This window comes from Entelurus aequoreus, linkage group LG21, assembly GCF_033978785.1.
Source record: "Entelurus aequoreus isolate RoL-2023_Sb linkage group LG21, RoL_Eaeq_v1.1, whole genome shotgun sequence".
NCBI classification, from domain to species: domain Eukaryota; kingdom Metazoa; phylum Chordata; class Actinopteri; order Syngnathiformes; family Syngnathidae; genus Entelurus; species Entelurus aequoreus.
In genome coordinates, this window is record NC_084751.1 from 46,512,256 (window position 1) to 46,529,658 (window position 17,403).

Below are 17,403 nucleotides of genomic sequence, written 5' to 3' on the forward strand. Positions count from 1 at the left end.
ATACATTTATTGTATGCACACTCTCCTCTTATCTCAGTCCACCATTCTTTATCTCTCCACCTTTCTCCATCATTTCAATGATGGTGCATTTGCAACCAAAGCGGAATATGCAAGAGAACTTGGTACAAAAACCCAAAAGCAGTGAAGTTGTCATGTTGAGTAAATGGTAAATAAAAAGAGAATAAAACAAATCCCTTTCAACTTATATTCAATTCAAGACAAGATATTTAACGTTCGAACTGAGAATTGTTCTTGCAAATAATCATTAACTTAGAAGTCTAGTACCTGCACTCTTTTACTATGAAGCCACGTTTATGTAACACGTGGCTTGGCATTGTCTTGCTGAAATAAGCAGGGGCGTCCATGGCAACGTTGCTTGGATGGCAACATACACTACCGTTCAAAAGTTTGGGGTCACCCAAACAATTTAGTGGAATAGCTTTCATTTCTAAGAACACGAATAGACTGTCGAGTTTCAGATGAAAGTTCTCTTTTTCTGGACATTTTGAGCGTTTAATTGACCCCACAAATGTGATGCTCCAGAAACTCAATCTGCTCAAAGGAAGGCCCGTTTTGTAGCTTCTGTAACGAGCTAAAGTGTTTTCAGATGTGTGAACATGATTGCACAAGGGTTTTCTAATCATCAATTAGCCTTCTGAGCGAAATGAGCAAACACATTGTACCATTAGAACACTGGAGTGATAGTTGCTGGAAATGGGCCTCTATACACCTATGTAGATATTGCACCAAAAAGCAGACATTTGCAGCTAGAATAGTCATTTACCACATTAGCAATGTATAGAGTGTATTTCTTTCAAGTTAAGACTAGTTTCAAGTTATCTTCATTGAAAATAAGGACATTTCAATGTGACCCCAAACTTTTGAACGGTAGTGTATGTTGCTCCAAAAGCTGTATGTACCTTTCAGCATTAATGGTGCCTTCACAGATGTGTAAGTTACCCATGTCTTGGCCACTAATACACCCCCATACCATCACACATGCTGCCTTTTACACTTTGCGCCTAGAACAATCCGGATGGTTCTTTTCCACGACGTCCACAGTTTCCAAAACAATTTGAAATGTGGACTCGTCAGACCACAGAACACTTTTCCACTTTGCATCAGTCCACCTTAGATGAGCTCGGGCCCAGCGAAGTCGGCGGCGTCTCTGGGTGTTGTTGATAAATGGCTTTGGCTTTGCATAGTGGAGTTTTAACTTGCAATTACAGATGTAGTGACAAACTGTAGTTACTGACAGTGTTTTTTCTGAAGTGTTCCTGAGCACATGTGGTGATATCCTTTACACACATGTGGTTTTTCGACGCGGTACCGCCTGAGGGATCGCATTGCCGCTTACGTGCAGTGATTTCTCCAGAGTCTCTGAACCTTTTGGTGATATTATGGCGCGTGGATGGTGAAATCCCTAAATTCCTTGCAATAGCTGGTTGAGAAAGTTTGTTGCTCAGGCATTTGTTGACAAAGTGGTGACCCTCTTCCCCGTCCTTGTTTGTGAATGACTGAGCATTTCATGGAATCTACTTTTATACCCAATCATGGCACCCACCTGTTCCCAATTAGCCTGTTCACCCGTGGGATGTGCATTGTTTACCTTATTGAATACGCACCAATAACAATTGCTAAGTAGCATGCGCAAACTAGGAAATAGCGTGTGCTATTAGTGGTTGTGTTGACGGTGATCTACTAAGACTGTGTTACAATTGATAATTGGTACAAAAGTGGTGCAGACTTCCCTGTCTAAATGAGGATTTGCATGTACACCCACGGTCACCTTGGAGACAGTCCTTTACCTCCACATTGTCATTGGACTCGGTGACGTAGGGCTTAGATGCAGCCGCTCGGCCATGGAAACCCATTCCGTGAAGCTCTCTGCGTACTGTACGTGGGCTAATAGGAAGGTCACATGACGTTTGGAGCTCTGTAGCAACTGACCATGCGCTTCGGCGTCCGCTGACCCCTCTCTGTCAGTTTACGTGGCCTTACCACTTGGCGGCTGAGTTGCTGTTGTTCCCCAAACTTTTAAATTGTTCTTATAATAAAGCCGAATGGACCCGCTCATGAGCAATGCGCCAGAAAATAAGGTACACAAAAACATCTTTAGTAAATACGGTGTGCAGGTAAGTGATCTCAATGCAAATGAGCTGTAGTGCAAATAAAAAAAGGTTTACTACAATATATTCACCTCAATAATTATACATTTCGATGATGTGTTTGTCTAAAAGCCCAAAAAAGTTAAAGGCCTACTGAAATGATTTTTTTTTATTTAAATGGGGATAGCAGATCCATTCTATGTGTCATATTTGATCATTTCGCGATATTGCCATATGTTTGCTGAAAGGATTTAGTAGAGAAAATCGACGATAAAGTTCGCAACTTTTGCTCGCTGATAAAAAAAAGCCTTGCCTGTAGCGGAAGTAGCGTGACGTCACAGGAGCTAGTATTCCTCACAATTTTCCTTTGTTTACAATGGAGCGAGAGAGATTCGGACCGAGAAAGTGACGATTACCCCATTAATTTGAGCGAGGATGAAAGATTTGTGGATGAGGAACGTTACAGTGAAGGACTAGAGAGGCAGTGCAGGACGTATCTTTTTTCGCTCTGACCGTAACTTAGGTACAAGCTGGCTCATTGGATTCCACACTCTTATCAGTGTCCTAGTGGTTAGAGTGTCCGCCCTGAGATCGGTAGGTTGGAGTTCAAATCCCAGCCGAGTCATACCAAAGACTATAAAAATGGGACCCATAACCTCCCTGCTTGGCACTCAGCAACACGGGTTGGAGTTGCGGGTTAAATCACTAAAATGATTCCCGGGCGCGGCGCCGCTGCTGCCCACTGCTCCCCAAGGGGATGGGTCAAATGCAGAGGACAAATTTCACCACATCTAGTGTGTGTGTGACAATCATTGGTACTTTAATCTTTAAACTTTAATCTCCTTTTTCTATTGTGTATCACAGATTTGTATTTTAAACCACCTCGGATACTATATCCTCTTGAAAATGAGAGTCGAGCACGCGAAATGGACATTCACAGTGACTTTTATCTCCACGACAATACATCGGTGACACACTTAGCTACTGAGCTAACGTGCTAGCATCGTTCTCAAATGAAGATATAAACAAAATAAATAAACCCCTGACTGGAAGGATAGACAGAAGATCAACAATACTATTAAACCATGGACATGTAACTACACGGTTAACAATTCTCAGCCTGGTAAGGCTTAACAATGCTGTTGCTAACGACGCTAAGGCTAATTTAGCAACTTAGCAACCGGACCTCACAGAACTATGATAAAAGCATTAGCGCTCCACCTACGCCAGCCAGCCCTCATCTTCCCATCAACAGCCGTGCTCACCTGCGTTCCAGCGATCGACGGCGCGACGAAGGACTTCATCCGTGGGTTTGGCGGCAAGCATCGGCTAGGCGTAGTAAGTAGTCCTTGTTGTGTTGCTGTAAGTATTGTACTTAGCCGCTAATACACCGATCGATCCCACCTACAACGTTCTTCTTTGCAGCCTCCATTGTTCATTAAACAAATTGCAAAAGATTCACCAACACAGATGTCCAGAATACTGTGGAATTATGAAATGAAAACAGAGCTTTTTTGTATTGTATTCAATACTTCCGGTTCAATGATTGACGACACGCGCATACTCATCCTCCGAAGGCTTTTTCAACTGGAAGTGTGGCGGGAATTTTAAAATGTCACTTTATAAGTTAACCCGGCCGTATTGGCATGTGTTGCGATGTTAAGACTTCATCATTGATATATAAACTATCAGACTGCGTGGTCGCTAGTAGTGGCTTTCAGTAGGCCTTTAAACTACAACACGAGAAAAAGCTACATTTGAGCAAAACTCTGCTGTTCGAGGAAAAATATTGCAAAGAGTGTTAACAACAACAACAACCTGACAGATGGTTCTTTGTTATCCTATTAATACGAGTGTGTGTGTGTGTGTGTGTGTGTGTGTGTGTGTGTGTGTGTGTGTGTGTGTGTGTGTGTGTGTGTGTGTGTGTGTGTGTGTGTGTGTGTGTGTGTGTGTGTGTGTGTGTGTGTGTGTGTGTGTGTTGCCCCCGGTGCCAGTAATAAACGCTGCATAAAATCCAGCCGGCGTCATGACGGTAATCAGGACAAGTGTAGCCTGTCGAGGTGTCATGATCGCTGTATCCGTGCAACACTTTCAACGTTTTGTGGGTGACAGTTAACATAATGAACAAAATGCAGATATAAATAGAACGCCGCCGTGACAGGGGGAGCGACAACGCCAGTAAATATGCAAGAACTGTGTTGGGCTGATAACGGGGGAGAGGCAAAGAAAAAAGTTTAGGGAGTTTAAAAAAAAAGATGACAAAAATCAAAAGATGTCAAAAGATGTCATCGAATCATCAACCTGTATCGCAGATACACTGGCAAACTGATAATTGTCATGATCCGTGGTCCGGATCATGTTTTGTTCTGTTAGTTTTGGACTCCAAGTAGTTCCTGTTTGCGCTTCCTTGTTTGTTTTGTCGCCATGGCGACTCATTAGTTTCACATGCCTCATTTGTTGGGATCACACCTGTCGCTAATCATGAGATTATTATTTAAGCCTGTCCTTGTCAGTTAGTCCGCCTGGCAACACTGATAGTCTCATGCTTGTATTCGTGCGCTTGCTTCCTTCTTACTGCTCGTTCCATGCCTTACCAAGTAAGTTTTGTTTATTCATGCCACAGTTAGCAAGTTTTTGTTTCATGTCCATAGTTCACGCCAAGTGTTAGTTTTGGTTTCCTTTGCTAAATTCCGCCTTTTGTTTGTCCCTCGTTGAAAGTCAAGATTAAATAATGCTCCTACCTTCAAGCTTTGTCCGATATAGTCCGATTGCATCCCGGGAGAACAAATCTCGCAGTAAGCTGCGAAAAACCCCAGCGTCCCGACAATAATTAGGTACACAAATCATAATAGACTCCCTATGCCGCATGTGGCTCTTTAGCGCCGCCCTAGTGGCTCCCTGGACCTCTTTCAGAGATGTGTTAAAATGGAAAAAGATGAAGAAAAATATATATTTTTTGTTTAAATATATTTTCTGTAGGAGAACAAACCTTCCTAGTTGTTATAAATCCCACTGTTTATATTCAACTGATGAGAGGATTTGGCGAGCGCCGTTTTGTCCTACTAATTTCAGCCATCACTGAACTCATCGTAGTTTGTTCACATGTACAACTTTCTCTGACGCTGCCACAGAAAGACGTGTTTTATGCCACTCCTTCTTTGTCTCATTTTGTCCACCAAACTTTTTATGCTGTGCGTGAATGCACAAAGGTGAGCTTTGTTGATGTTACTGACTTGTTGGAGTGCTTATCAGGCATGAATGCAAGTTAATCCATGCTAACATGTTATTTAGGCTAGCTTTAAGTACATATTGCATCATTATGCCTCATTTGTAGCTATATTTGAGCTCATCTAATATCCTTTACTTTTGTCCTCTTTGGATATAATTTATATTTGCATGTCTCATGACACATTATCTGTATGTAATATTGACTGCTTTTCTGATAGTTGTGTGCCATGTTGTTCCAGACCACAGCAAACGTTACCCGTTTCCTTAAACCTGGACACACACATCTATACCTTTGGCCGTTCTGAGCCAGTCATTTCTAGGAGTTAGCTCACCTTCTGAGAAGTCTCCATGTTGCTAATGATTTCCAATGATGCAAAAATGTTTAGAATCAAAATTAAAATACAACATTTCTGTCAACGAAGATTTGCGTCAGCATTTTAATAGTAAGCTAATATAGCTAATATAGACACTTACATCATGTGTTGTCTTCATTATAACACTTATATAAGACTTTTAAAGTCATTTTGATAGTAGGCTAAAACAGACAATTACATAATGTGTTGTCTTCATTATAAGACTTATATAAGACTTTTAAAGTCATTTTGATAGTAGGCTAATATAACTAATATAGACACTTGCATCATGTGTTGTCTTCATTATGTATAAAACACTTTTAAAGTCATTTTGATAGTAGGCTAATATAGCTAATATAGACACTTACATCATGTGTTGTCTTCATTATAACACTTATATAAGGCTTTTAAAGTCATTTTGATAGTAGGCTAATATAGCTAATATAGACACTTACGTCATGTGTTGTCTTCATTATAACACTTATATAAGGCTTTTAAAGTCATTTTGATAGTAGGCTAATATAGCTAATACAGACACTTACATCATGTGTTGTCTTCATTATAACACTTATATAAGGCTTTTAAAGTCATTTTGATAGTAGGCTAATATAGCTAATATAGACACTTACGTCATGTGTTGTCTTCATTATAACACTTATATAAGGCTTTTAAAGTCATTTTGATAGTAGGCTAATATAGCTAATATTGACACTTACGTCATGTGTTGTCTTCATTATAACACGTATATAAGGCTTTTAAAGTCATTTTGATAGTAGGCTAATATAGCTAATATAGACACTTACGTCATGTGTTGTCTTCATTATAACACTTATGTAAGGCTTTTAAAGTCATTTTGATAGTAGGCTAATATAGCTAATATAACACTTACGTCATGTGTTGACTTCATTATGTATAAAAAACTTTTAAAGTCATTTTGATAGTAGGCTAATACAGCTAATATAGACACTTACATCATGTGTTGTCTTCATTATAACACCTATATAAGACTTTTAAAGTCATTTTGATAGTAGGCTAATACAGCTAATATAGACACTTACATCATGTGTTGCCTTCATTATAACACTTATATAAGGCTTTTAAAGTCATTTTGATAGTAGGCTAATATAGCTAATATAGACACTTACATCATGTGTTGTCTTCATTATAACACTTATATAAGACTTTTAAAGTCATTTTGATAGTAGGCTAATATAGCTAATATAGACACTTACATCATGTGTTGTCTTCATTATAACACTTATATAAGACTTTTAAAGTCATTTTGATAGTAGGCTAATACAGCTAATATAGACACTTACTTCATGTGTTGTCTTCATTATAACACTTATATAAGACTTTTAAAGTCATTTTGATAGTAGGCTAATATAGCTAATATTGACACTTACGTCATGTGTTGTCTTCATTATAACACGTATATAAGGCTTTTAAAGTCATTTTGATAGTAGGCTAATATAGCTAATATAGACACTTACGTCATGTGTTGTCTTCATTATAACACTTATGTAAGGCTTTTAAAGTCATTTTGATAGTAGGCTAATATAGCTAATATAACACTTACGTCATGTGTTGACTTCATTATGTATAAAAAACTTTTAAAGTCATTTTGATAGTAGGCTAATACAGCTAATATAGACACTTACATCATGTGTTGTCTTCATTATAACACCTATATAAGACTTTTAAAGTCATTTTGATAGTAGGCTAATACAGCTAATATAGACACTTACATCATGTGTTGCCTTCATTATAACACTTATATAAGGCTTTTAAAGTCATTTTGATAGTAGGCTAATATAGCTAATATAGACACTTACATCATGTGTTGTCTTCATTATAACACTTATATAAGACTTTTAAAGTCATTTTGATAGTAGGCTAATATAGCTAATATAGACACTTACATCATGTGTTGTCTTCATTATAACACTTATATAAGACTTTTAAAGTCATTTTGATAGTAGGCTAATACAGCTAATATAGACACTTACTTCATGTGTTGTCTTCATTATAACACTTATATAAGACTTTTAAAGTCATTTTGATAGTAGGCTAATATAGCTAATATAGACACTTACATCGTGTGTTGTCTTCAATATAACACTTATATAAGGATTTCAAAGTCATTTTGATAGCAGGCTAATATAGCTAATATAGACACTTACGTCATGTGTTGCCTTCATTAAAACACTTATATAAGGCTTTTAAAGTCAGTTTGATAGTTGGCTAATATAGCTAATATAGACACTTACGTCATGTGTTGCCTTCATTATAACACTTATATAAGACTTTTAAAGTCATTTTGATAGTAGGCTAATATAGCTAATATAGACACTTACATCATGTGTTGCCTTCATTATAACACTTACTGTATACAAGACTTTCAATTTTTGTGCAGCTCCAGACAACATTTGTTTATGTATTTTTGGTCCAACATGGCTCCTGACCTATGCATTACATAATAAACATCCTGCTGTGTGCCTCACAAATGTCCTTGTGATGCACAACGACACACACAGACGACAGCGCACACCTCACTCGCTCACGTCATTCACCCTCATGACACGGTGAACCACCGCATGAAACCATCAACCGCTCGGTGTCATGGCAGCATTGTGTAATTCATCACAGTCAGGGAGATTACGCCAAGTGTCACACGCCCCTACAGACTCATTCATCACATATTTGCATGGAGATGTTACATGTGACACCCCAGTCGCGTTTACGCGGGACTCTCTCTCATGGTTGGATGGTTTTCCGGCTGACAGGTGCACATAATGAAATAACCTGCACCTGGGGGCGGGGCTTGCTATTTAGCTGTTTCTGGCATGTGCGTACTTTTGAATACTTCCAGTACAAGGATTTATTTGCATTAAAGTCAGATTGTTGACCCGAGGCCATCGCTGGAATAGAAATGATAACAAACAGTAACACCTGCCTCGGTTCAGATGATGAATTATGCTGTTTCAAAACCTGACATTTCTGGCAGCGTTCTGAAGTGGTGGACTATAATTATCGCTAAACAGACATCAGCTCCAGCTTTTGGCCGTCTAATCATTTTTGTGGTCGTTGTGGTGCTTTTTGCTTGAATTTGATCTAACGCGGTGCATATCCTCTTGAAAACTACAGTCATACTTGCCAATATATATATATATATATGTATATATAAAATAAATACTTGAATTTCAGTGCTCATTTATTTACACATATACACACACATAAGACTCCTCTACCCATTGTTGTATTTGAAAGTGCAATGCTTTGCAAACAGTATATAAAGGAGTATATTTATAGCTAGATTTCACTGACATTTAAGTATATATATATATATATATATATATATATATATATATATATATATATATATATATATATATATATATATATATATATATATATATATATATATATAAGTAAAATAAATACTTGACTTTCAGTGAATCCTAGCTATATATATACATATATATATATATATATATATATATATATATATATATATATATATATATATATATATATATATATATATATATATATAAAGTATGCAAATAAATCCATGTAATGGAAGTAAGTAAAATAAATACTTGACTTTCAGTTAATTCTAGCTATATATATATATATATATATATATATATATATATATATATATATATATATATATATATATATATATATATATATATATATATATATATATATATATATATATATATATATATATATATATATATATATTTTATTATATATATAAAATAAATACTTGAATTTCAGTGTTCATTAATTCACACATATACGCACTCATAACAGTCCTCTACCCATTGTTGTATTTGAAAGTGCAATGCTTTGCAAAAGGAGTATATCTATAGCTAGATTTTACTGACATTTAAGTATATATATATATATATATATATATATATATATATATATATATATATATATATATATATATATATATATATATATATATATATATATATATATATATATATATATATATATATATATATATATATATATATATATATATATATATATATATATACATATATATATATATATATATATATATATATATATATATATATATATATATATATATACAGTGGGAAAAAAAAGTATTTAGTCAGCCACCCATTGATTGTCAATGGGTGGCTGACTAAATACTTTTTTTCCCCACTGTATATATATATAAAGTATGCAAATAAATCCTTGTAATGCAAGTAAGTAAAATAAATACTTGACTTTCAGTGAATTCTATTTATATATATATATATATATATATATATATATATATATATATATATATATATATATATATATATATATATATATATATATATATATATATATATATATATATATATATATATATATATATATATATATATATTTATATATATATATATATATATATATATATATATATATATATATATATATATATATATATATATATATATATATATATATATATATATTTATATATATATATATATATATATATTAAGATTAAAGATTAAAGTACCAATGATTGTCACACACACACACTAGATGTGGTGAAATTTGTCCTCTGCATTCGACCCATCCCCTTGGGGAGCAGTGGGCAGCACCGGCGCCGCGCCCGGGAATCATTTTGGTGATTTAACCCCCAACTCCAACCCTTGATGCTGAGTGCCAAGCAGGGAGGAAACGGGTCCCATTTTTATAGTCTTTTGTATATATATATATATATATACATATATATATATATATATATATATATATATATATATATATATATATATATATATATATATATATATATATATATATATATATATATATATATATATATATATATAATAAATACTTGACTTTCAGTGAATTCTAGCTATATATTTATATATTCATTTTATTATATATATATATATATATATATATATATATATATATATATATATATATATATATATATATATATATATATATATATATATATATATATATATATATATATCAATCAATCAATGTTTATTTATATAGCCCTAAATCACAAGTGTCTCAAAGGGCTGTATATATATAATAAATACTTGAATTTCAGTGTTCATTTTTACACATATACGCACACATAACAGTCCTCTACCCATTGTTGTATTTGAAAGTGCAATGCTTTGCAGCCAGTAGCACAGTCTTTGAAGGAGCGTAGGTATGGGCAGCATCTGTGCAATTTAATTTGCGGGAAAGGAGTGAGTTCAGGGTTGAATTGTCCAATCCTCGTTCTATTCTCTGTCACTATCTTTGTAACCATGCTGAGCACCCTCTCTGAAGATGCATTGCTGGTTGAGGTGGGCGGGGTTGGGGTGGGGGTATGTATATTATAGAGTTAGTGCTGCAAGGGATTATGGGTGTTTGTTCTGTTGTGTTTATGTTGTGTTTGTCATTCTTGTTTGGTGTGGGTTCACAGTGTGGCGCATATTTGCAACAGTGTTAAAGTTGTTTATACGGACACCCTCAGTGTGACCTGTATGGCTGTTGACCAAGTATGCCTTGCATTTACTTGTGTGTGAGTAAAAGCCGCATATATTATGTGACTGGGCCGGCACGCTGTTTGTATGGAGGAAAAGCGGACGTGACGACAGGTTGTAGAGGACGTTGTCTGGGTGGAAATCGGGTGAAATCCGGGAGAATGGTTGCCCCGGGAGATTTTCGGGAGGGGCACTGAAATTCGGGAGTCTCCCGGGAAAATCGGGAGGGTTGGCAAGTATGACTACAGTGTATTTTGGCTTTAGAACTGTTGAAATCGCTTGTAAAATGTGGAAGTGATAACACTTAACATAGAGAAAGTGTTACAAAAAAGTGGGGTTTACAGGAAAACTGGTAAAAAAACAAAACAGCTTGATTGTCCCAAGTGAGTGGAATATGTTGGTGGTGCAACAGTTGAACGTCTACACTCGAGCCTTCATCACTGAATAGTAACATTCCGCACAACAGGCACGCCCCAGCATCAAATCCATCCTGCAAGCTTAAAGGACCTTAAATAAATGTAAATACATTTGTGTGTGCTGTGATTCAACCAAACTATATTGGAATGTTCAGGAAGTGTTGTAACTTAAAGAAAAAAAAACTGTTTATAATGGGTACAAAGTACATCTGCAAGTGAATGAATACCCCTAACGTAGTTTTCGGACTGTAAGGCGCACTTAAAATCCTTTCATTTTCTTAAAAATCGACAGTCTATAACCCGCCTAATGTACGGCATAATTCTGGTTGTGCTTACCGACCTTGACACGGTTTTATTTGGTACATGGTGTAACTATAAGTGTGACCAGTAGATGGCAGTCACACATAAGGGACACGTGTAGACTGCACGATTACGGCAGTAAATGACACCAAAACTTTAAATGTTCCATTGAGAATATAGAACATTACACACGGCGCTCAAAAATCTGTCAAAATGTTTTTAGTACGACTTTGGTAAGCTATGAAGCCACACCACTTGATGGATTGTTGGCGCATTAAACATACGTGTATTATTATGGTGTGTGTATAAGGACTGCAAAATGGCAATATTATGCTTACCGACCTCAAAGCTATTTTATTTGGTACATGGTGAAATGATGAGTGTGGCCAGTAGATGGCAGTCACACATAAGAGATATGTGTAGACTGCATTATGATGGCAGTCACACATAAGAGATACGTGTAGACTGCAATATGATGGCAGTCACATATAAGAGATACGTGTAGACTGCAATATGATGGCAGTCACACATAAGAGATACATGTAGACTGCAATATGACTCAAGTAAACAACACCAAAATGTTATATGTTCCATTGAAGATATAGAACATTACAAATGGCGCTCAAAAATCTATCAAAATGTTTTAGTATGACTTTCGTAAGCTATGAAGCCACACCTCTTGATGGATTGTACTGTGCTTCAACATAGGAGTATTATTATGGTGTGTGTGTATAAGGACCGCAAAATGGCACCTATTAGCAGACATAATCTGGCGTTTTTTTTGCAATATTATGCTTGCCGACATTGAATCCATTTTATTTGGTACATGGTGAAATGATAAGTGTGGCCAGTAGATGGCAGTCACACATAAGAGATACGTGTAGACTGTAATATGATGGCAGTCACATATAAGAGTTATGTGTAGACTGCAATATGATGGCAGTCACACATAAGAGATACGTGTAGACTGCAATATGATGGCAGTCACACATAAGAGATACGTGTAGACTGCAATATGATGGCAGTCACACATAAGGGATACGTGTAGACTGCAATATGATGGCAGTCACACATAAGAGATATGTGTAGACTGCAATATGACTCAAGTAAACAACACAAAAATGGTATATGTTCCATTGAAGATATAGAAAATTACACATGGCGCTCAAAAACCTATCAAAATGTTTTAGTAGGACTTTGGTAAGCTATGAAGTCAGAACACTTGATGGATTGTCGGCGCATTAAACATACGAGTAGTAGGTAAGACATTATCTGGCGTTTTGTTTCGCAATATTATGCAAAAGTAACTTGTCTTACCTTCTGGTACCTGCTGATGTGTATTTGGGATCTGCACAAGTTCTGAAAATGCACGCGAGTCCGCCATTGTAGTCCGTGGCGTTGCCATAGTCGATAAGCTTCTTCTTTGTCTCTATCTTCTTGTTATGTGACATTCATCCTCCACTGTTGCCATTTCTAATATAAAGTAGTGTAAAGTTCTTACTTATATCTGTCAGTAAACTCACCATGAAAGCACTAAAACATACCGGTGTAGTGAGTTTACATTATTCACCCAAGGAACTTTAGTTATTAGAGAGTTCCGGTCGGACGTTTTTATTCAGGGGACACATTTCGGGCGTTGTTGTTGCACTAGTGAGCCACGGATGCTATGGTGTCGGCACGGACTACAATGGCGGACTCACGCACATTTTCAGTACTTATGCAGATCCCAAATACACATCAGCAGGTACCAGAAGGCATAAAAAGTTGCTTTTGCATAATATTGCGAAAAAACTGCCTGATTATGTCTGCTATTATGCCATTTTGCGGTCCTTAGAAAGTAAACCTACTCAGTGGCCTAGTGGTTAGAGTGTCCACCCTGAGATGGGTAGGTTGTGAGTTCAAACCCCGGCCGAGTCATACCAAAGACTATAAAAAAAAATGGGCATTCATCCTCCACTGTTGCCATTTCTAATATAAAGTAGTGTAAATTTCTTACTTATATTTTTCAGTAAACTCGCCATGAAAGCACTAAAACATACCGGTATAGTGAGTTTACATTATTCACCCAAGGAACTTTAGTTATTAGAGAGTTCCGGTCGGACGTTTTTTTCACTGGACACATTTCGGGCGTTGTTGTTGCACTAGTGAGCCACGGATGAGGAGATGCTGCTCCGTTACTGATTGAAGTAAAGTCTGAATGTCATTAAAACAGTTAGCGCCATCTTTTGACACTTCTTCTACTCCTGTATGCAACATTTTGAGCAAAGAACCACCATTACATGTTATGTAGACAACAAGGAAGTCTTTACATTTACAAAAAATATATATATTTTAGAATCCGGTGCACCTTTTGTATGAAAATAGACCTGACTAGAACCGCTCATCAGCAGTGCGCCTTATAATCCGGTGCGCCCTATGGTCCGAAAAATACGGTAACAGTTTCTCGTTACTAATAATCCACAAGTATGTGTGTCCTCGTACTGTTATCAGTGTGAACACTTCAGTCTGGATCCAGCAGATGTCCCCAGTGGGACGATTCCAGACTCAATGTCTGTTTGAGAGAAGAAGAATTGTCTGGGTACTTACTGCCGATGCGGAGGTTGATGGTGTCCCGTCTCTCGCCGTTCGGGTCCTGGAAGCAGCTGTACAGTCCATTGTGGCCCAGGTCCACTTGGGTCAGTATCAGTCTGGGGCCCTCCAGACGGTGCTGGGCTCTCACGTCCGTCCCGTTGACCTTCCATGACACCGAGGCGTCGTTGGCCAGAGAGCCGCACTGCATGGTGACGTCACTGCTCATTCGCTCATATTGGTTCCTGGCAGCTGTTAGTACAAAGAGACATAGGTTGAGAATATATTGTGTGTCATAATCAATAGGGGTGTGCCGATTCCATGTTGATATTGGTCCGATATCAGCATAAAAAAACCAGGTATCAGTACTAAACTCAAAACCAGTGAAATTGTGACGTTGTTTAAATGGTAAATAAAAAGAGAAATGCTCAGTCATTCACAAACAAGGACGGGGCGAGGGTCACCACTTTGTCAACAAATGCCTGAGCAAATTGTTGAACAGTTTAAGAACAACATTTCTCAACCAGCTATTGCAAGGAATTTAGGGATCTTCACCATCTACGCTCCGTAATATCATCACAAGGTGCAGCGAATCTGGACAAATCACTGCACGTAAGCGGGCAAGACCGAAAACCAACATTTAATGCCCGTGACCTTGGATCCCTCAGGCGGTACTGCATCAAAAAGCGACATCAGTGTGTAAAGGATATCACCACATGGGCTCAGGAACACTTCAGAAAACCACTGTCAGTAACTACAGTCGGTCGCTATAACTGTGTTAGAATAATCATGTACATATTATCACACAACTTTTATGCTTAAGGGCCGTTGCTATAGTGATTGTCAATTGTGCTGAAGTGGTATTTTTCTTTGTCGCTGCAAAGCTGGCAATCCAGTCTGGTATCAGTGTTTATGTCCAGGAACGGCCTGCTGACTGGCAAGGCCGAACACCGCCGTGACGCAGACAGAGCAGAGACAAGGCGATAGCACCAGCGTCAATACATTTGCATTTTTTTGTATAATGATATAGTGTGTCCAACTGGAGTTGTCGAGATTACCCGCTTCCCTCAGCGACAGCTTCAGTGATGTAACCAGGGACCTCCCAAATAAATACAGCAAGCACACAGGCTGGACTTTTAGAACGTAGTTTGGATCTGTAACTAGAATACAGCCCAAAATACGTGTCTCCTCATTGAGCCAAATTTAACTCTGTCTCTGCATGATTCCTTGCTTCCGGTCTGTTTAATAGATGTCATCAGTGTTTGAATCTGACAAACTGTAAGTGCAAGTCAAAACTCTCCTATGCCAAGCCAAAGCCATTTATCAACAACACCCAGAAACGCCGCCGGCTTCGCTGGGCCCGAGCTCATCTAAGATGGACTGATGCAAAGTGGAAAAGTGTTCTGTGGTCTGACGAGTCCACATTTTGAATTGTTTTTGGAAAATGTGGACGTCGTGTCCTCCGGAACAAAGAGGAAAAGAACCATCCGGATTGTTGTAGGTGCAAAGTGTAAAAGCCAGCATGTGTGATGGTATGGGGGTGTATTAGTGCCCAAGACACGGGTAACTTACACATCTGTGAAGGCACCATTAATGCTGAAAGGTACATACAGCTTTTGGAGCAACATATGTTGTTATCATGGACGCCCCTGCTTATTTCAGCAAGACAATGCCAAGCCGCGTGGAAAATAACTGTTCTAGGCGCCTTAAGGTCATGAGGTTAGTTTTTTTCATACCTAACAATGTTCTCCGAGTAATTTCACGCAATCGAACCTTTCTCGAAAACGCCACACTACAAAATAATAAATGTATGATTTGTGCTATCAGATTAATATCGGTATCGGCCAATACTCAAGGCTCCAGTACAGTAATCGTATCACGAGTGAAGAAGTTGTATCGGAGAATCCGCTAACATTTAAAAACAATCGAGTGTATTATATTATTGTCGCTATAAACAGCTTTAATGATTGTTTAATTTATTCAGACGCATTTACATAATTTGCTCCGTATAGAATATTTCAATTAGTTAAGTGTTGTTTTGAATCATTCTTCAGCGATGCAGAACAATTACACCATGATTGATCATAGCAGAGAAGCAACAAGAATGCAATAATTATTATACATTGTTGCACTTCATAAAAACTGTATTTAGGATTAAATACCCTTCATGCATGATTTTTTTGATGTGTTTTTTTGTCAGTGGATTAAATAATATGTTCCGTCCAGTGAGTGAGCCAGATATTGGAACTTTTACTATGGACATAACAAAAAAAAGATGACATAATAAAACATTTCAAAAACAACAAAATTGCTGATTTTTATTTATTTTTGTTATGCTTTTTTTTTAAATCGTCTCCCATTGAAAAGGCTAAAATATTTGTCAATACCATTAAAGGCCTACTGAAATGATTTTTTTTTTTATTCAAACGGGGATAGCAGATCCATTCTATGTGTCATACTTGATCATTTTGCGATATTGCCATATTTTTGCTGAAAGGATTTAGTATAGAACATCGACGATAAAGTTCGCAACTTTTGGTCGCTGATAAAAAAAAACCTTGCCCCTACCGGAAGTAGCGTGACGTTGTCAGTTGTTCACTCCCTCATATTTTCCTATTGTTTTCAACGCAGCTAGAGCTATTCGGACCATTACCCCATTAATTTGAGCGAGGATGAAAGATTTGTGGATGAGGAACGTTAGAGTGAAGGACTAGAGTGCAGTGCAGGACGCATCTTTTTTTGCTCTGACCGTAACTTAGGTACAAGCTGGCTCATTGGATTCCACACTCTCTCCTTTTTCTATTGTGGATCACGGATTTGTATTTTAAACCACTTCGGATACTATATCCTCTTGAAAATGAGAGTCGAGAACGCGAAATGGACATTCAGTGCCTTTTATCTCCACGAC

General features: G+C 37.1%; 1 protein-coding gene across 1 annotated transcript in view; it reads right to left on the reverse strand.

Annotated features, from left to right (window-relative positions):
- Positions 1 to 17,403, reverse strand: part of LOC133638627 (ciliary neurotrophic factor receptor subunit alpha-like) — a 672,972-nt gene that overhangs the window by 309,043 nt on the left and 346,526 nt on the right. Inside the window, exon 4 of the mRNA XM_062031418.1 lies at positions 14,514 to 14,747. Coding sequence (XP_061887402.1) covers positions 14,514 to 14,747 — 234 coding nt within the window. The remainder of the gene's footprint in view (positions 1 to 14,513; positions 14,748 to 17,403) is intronic.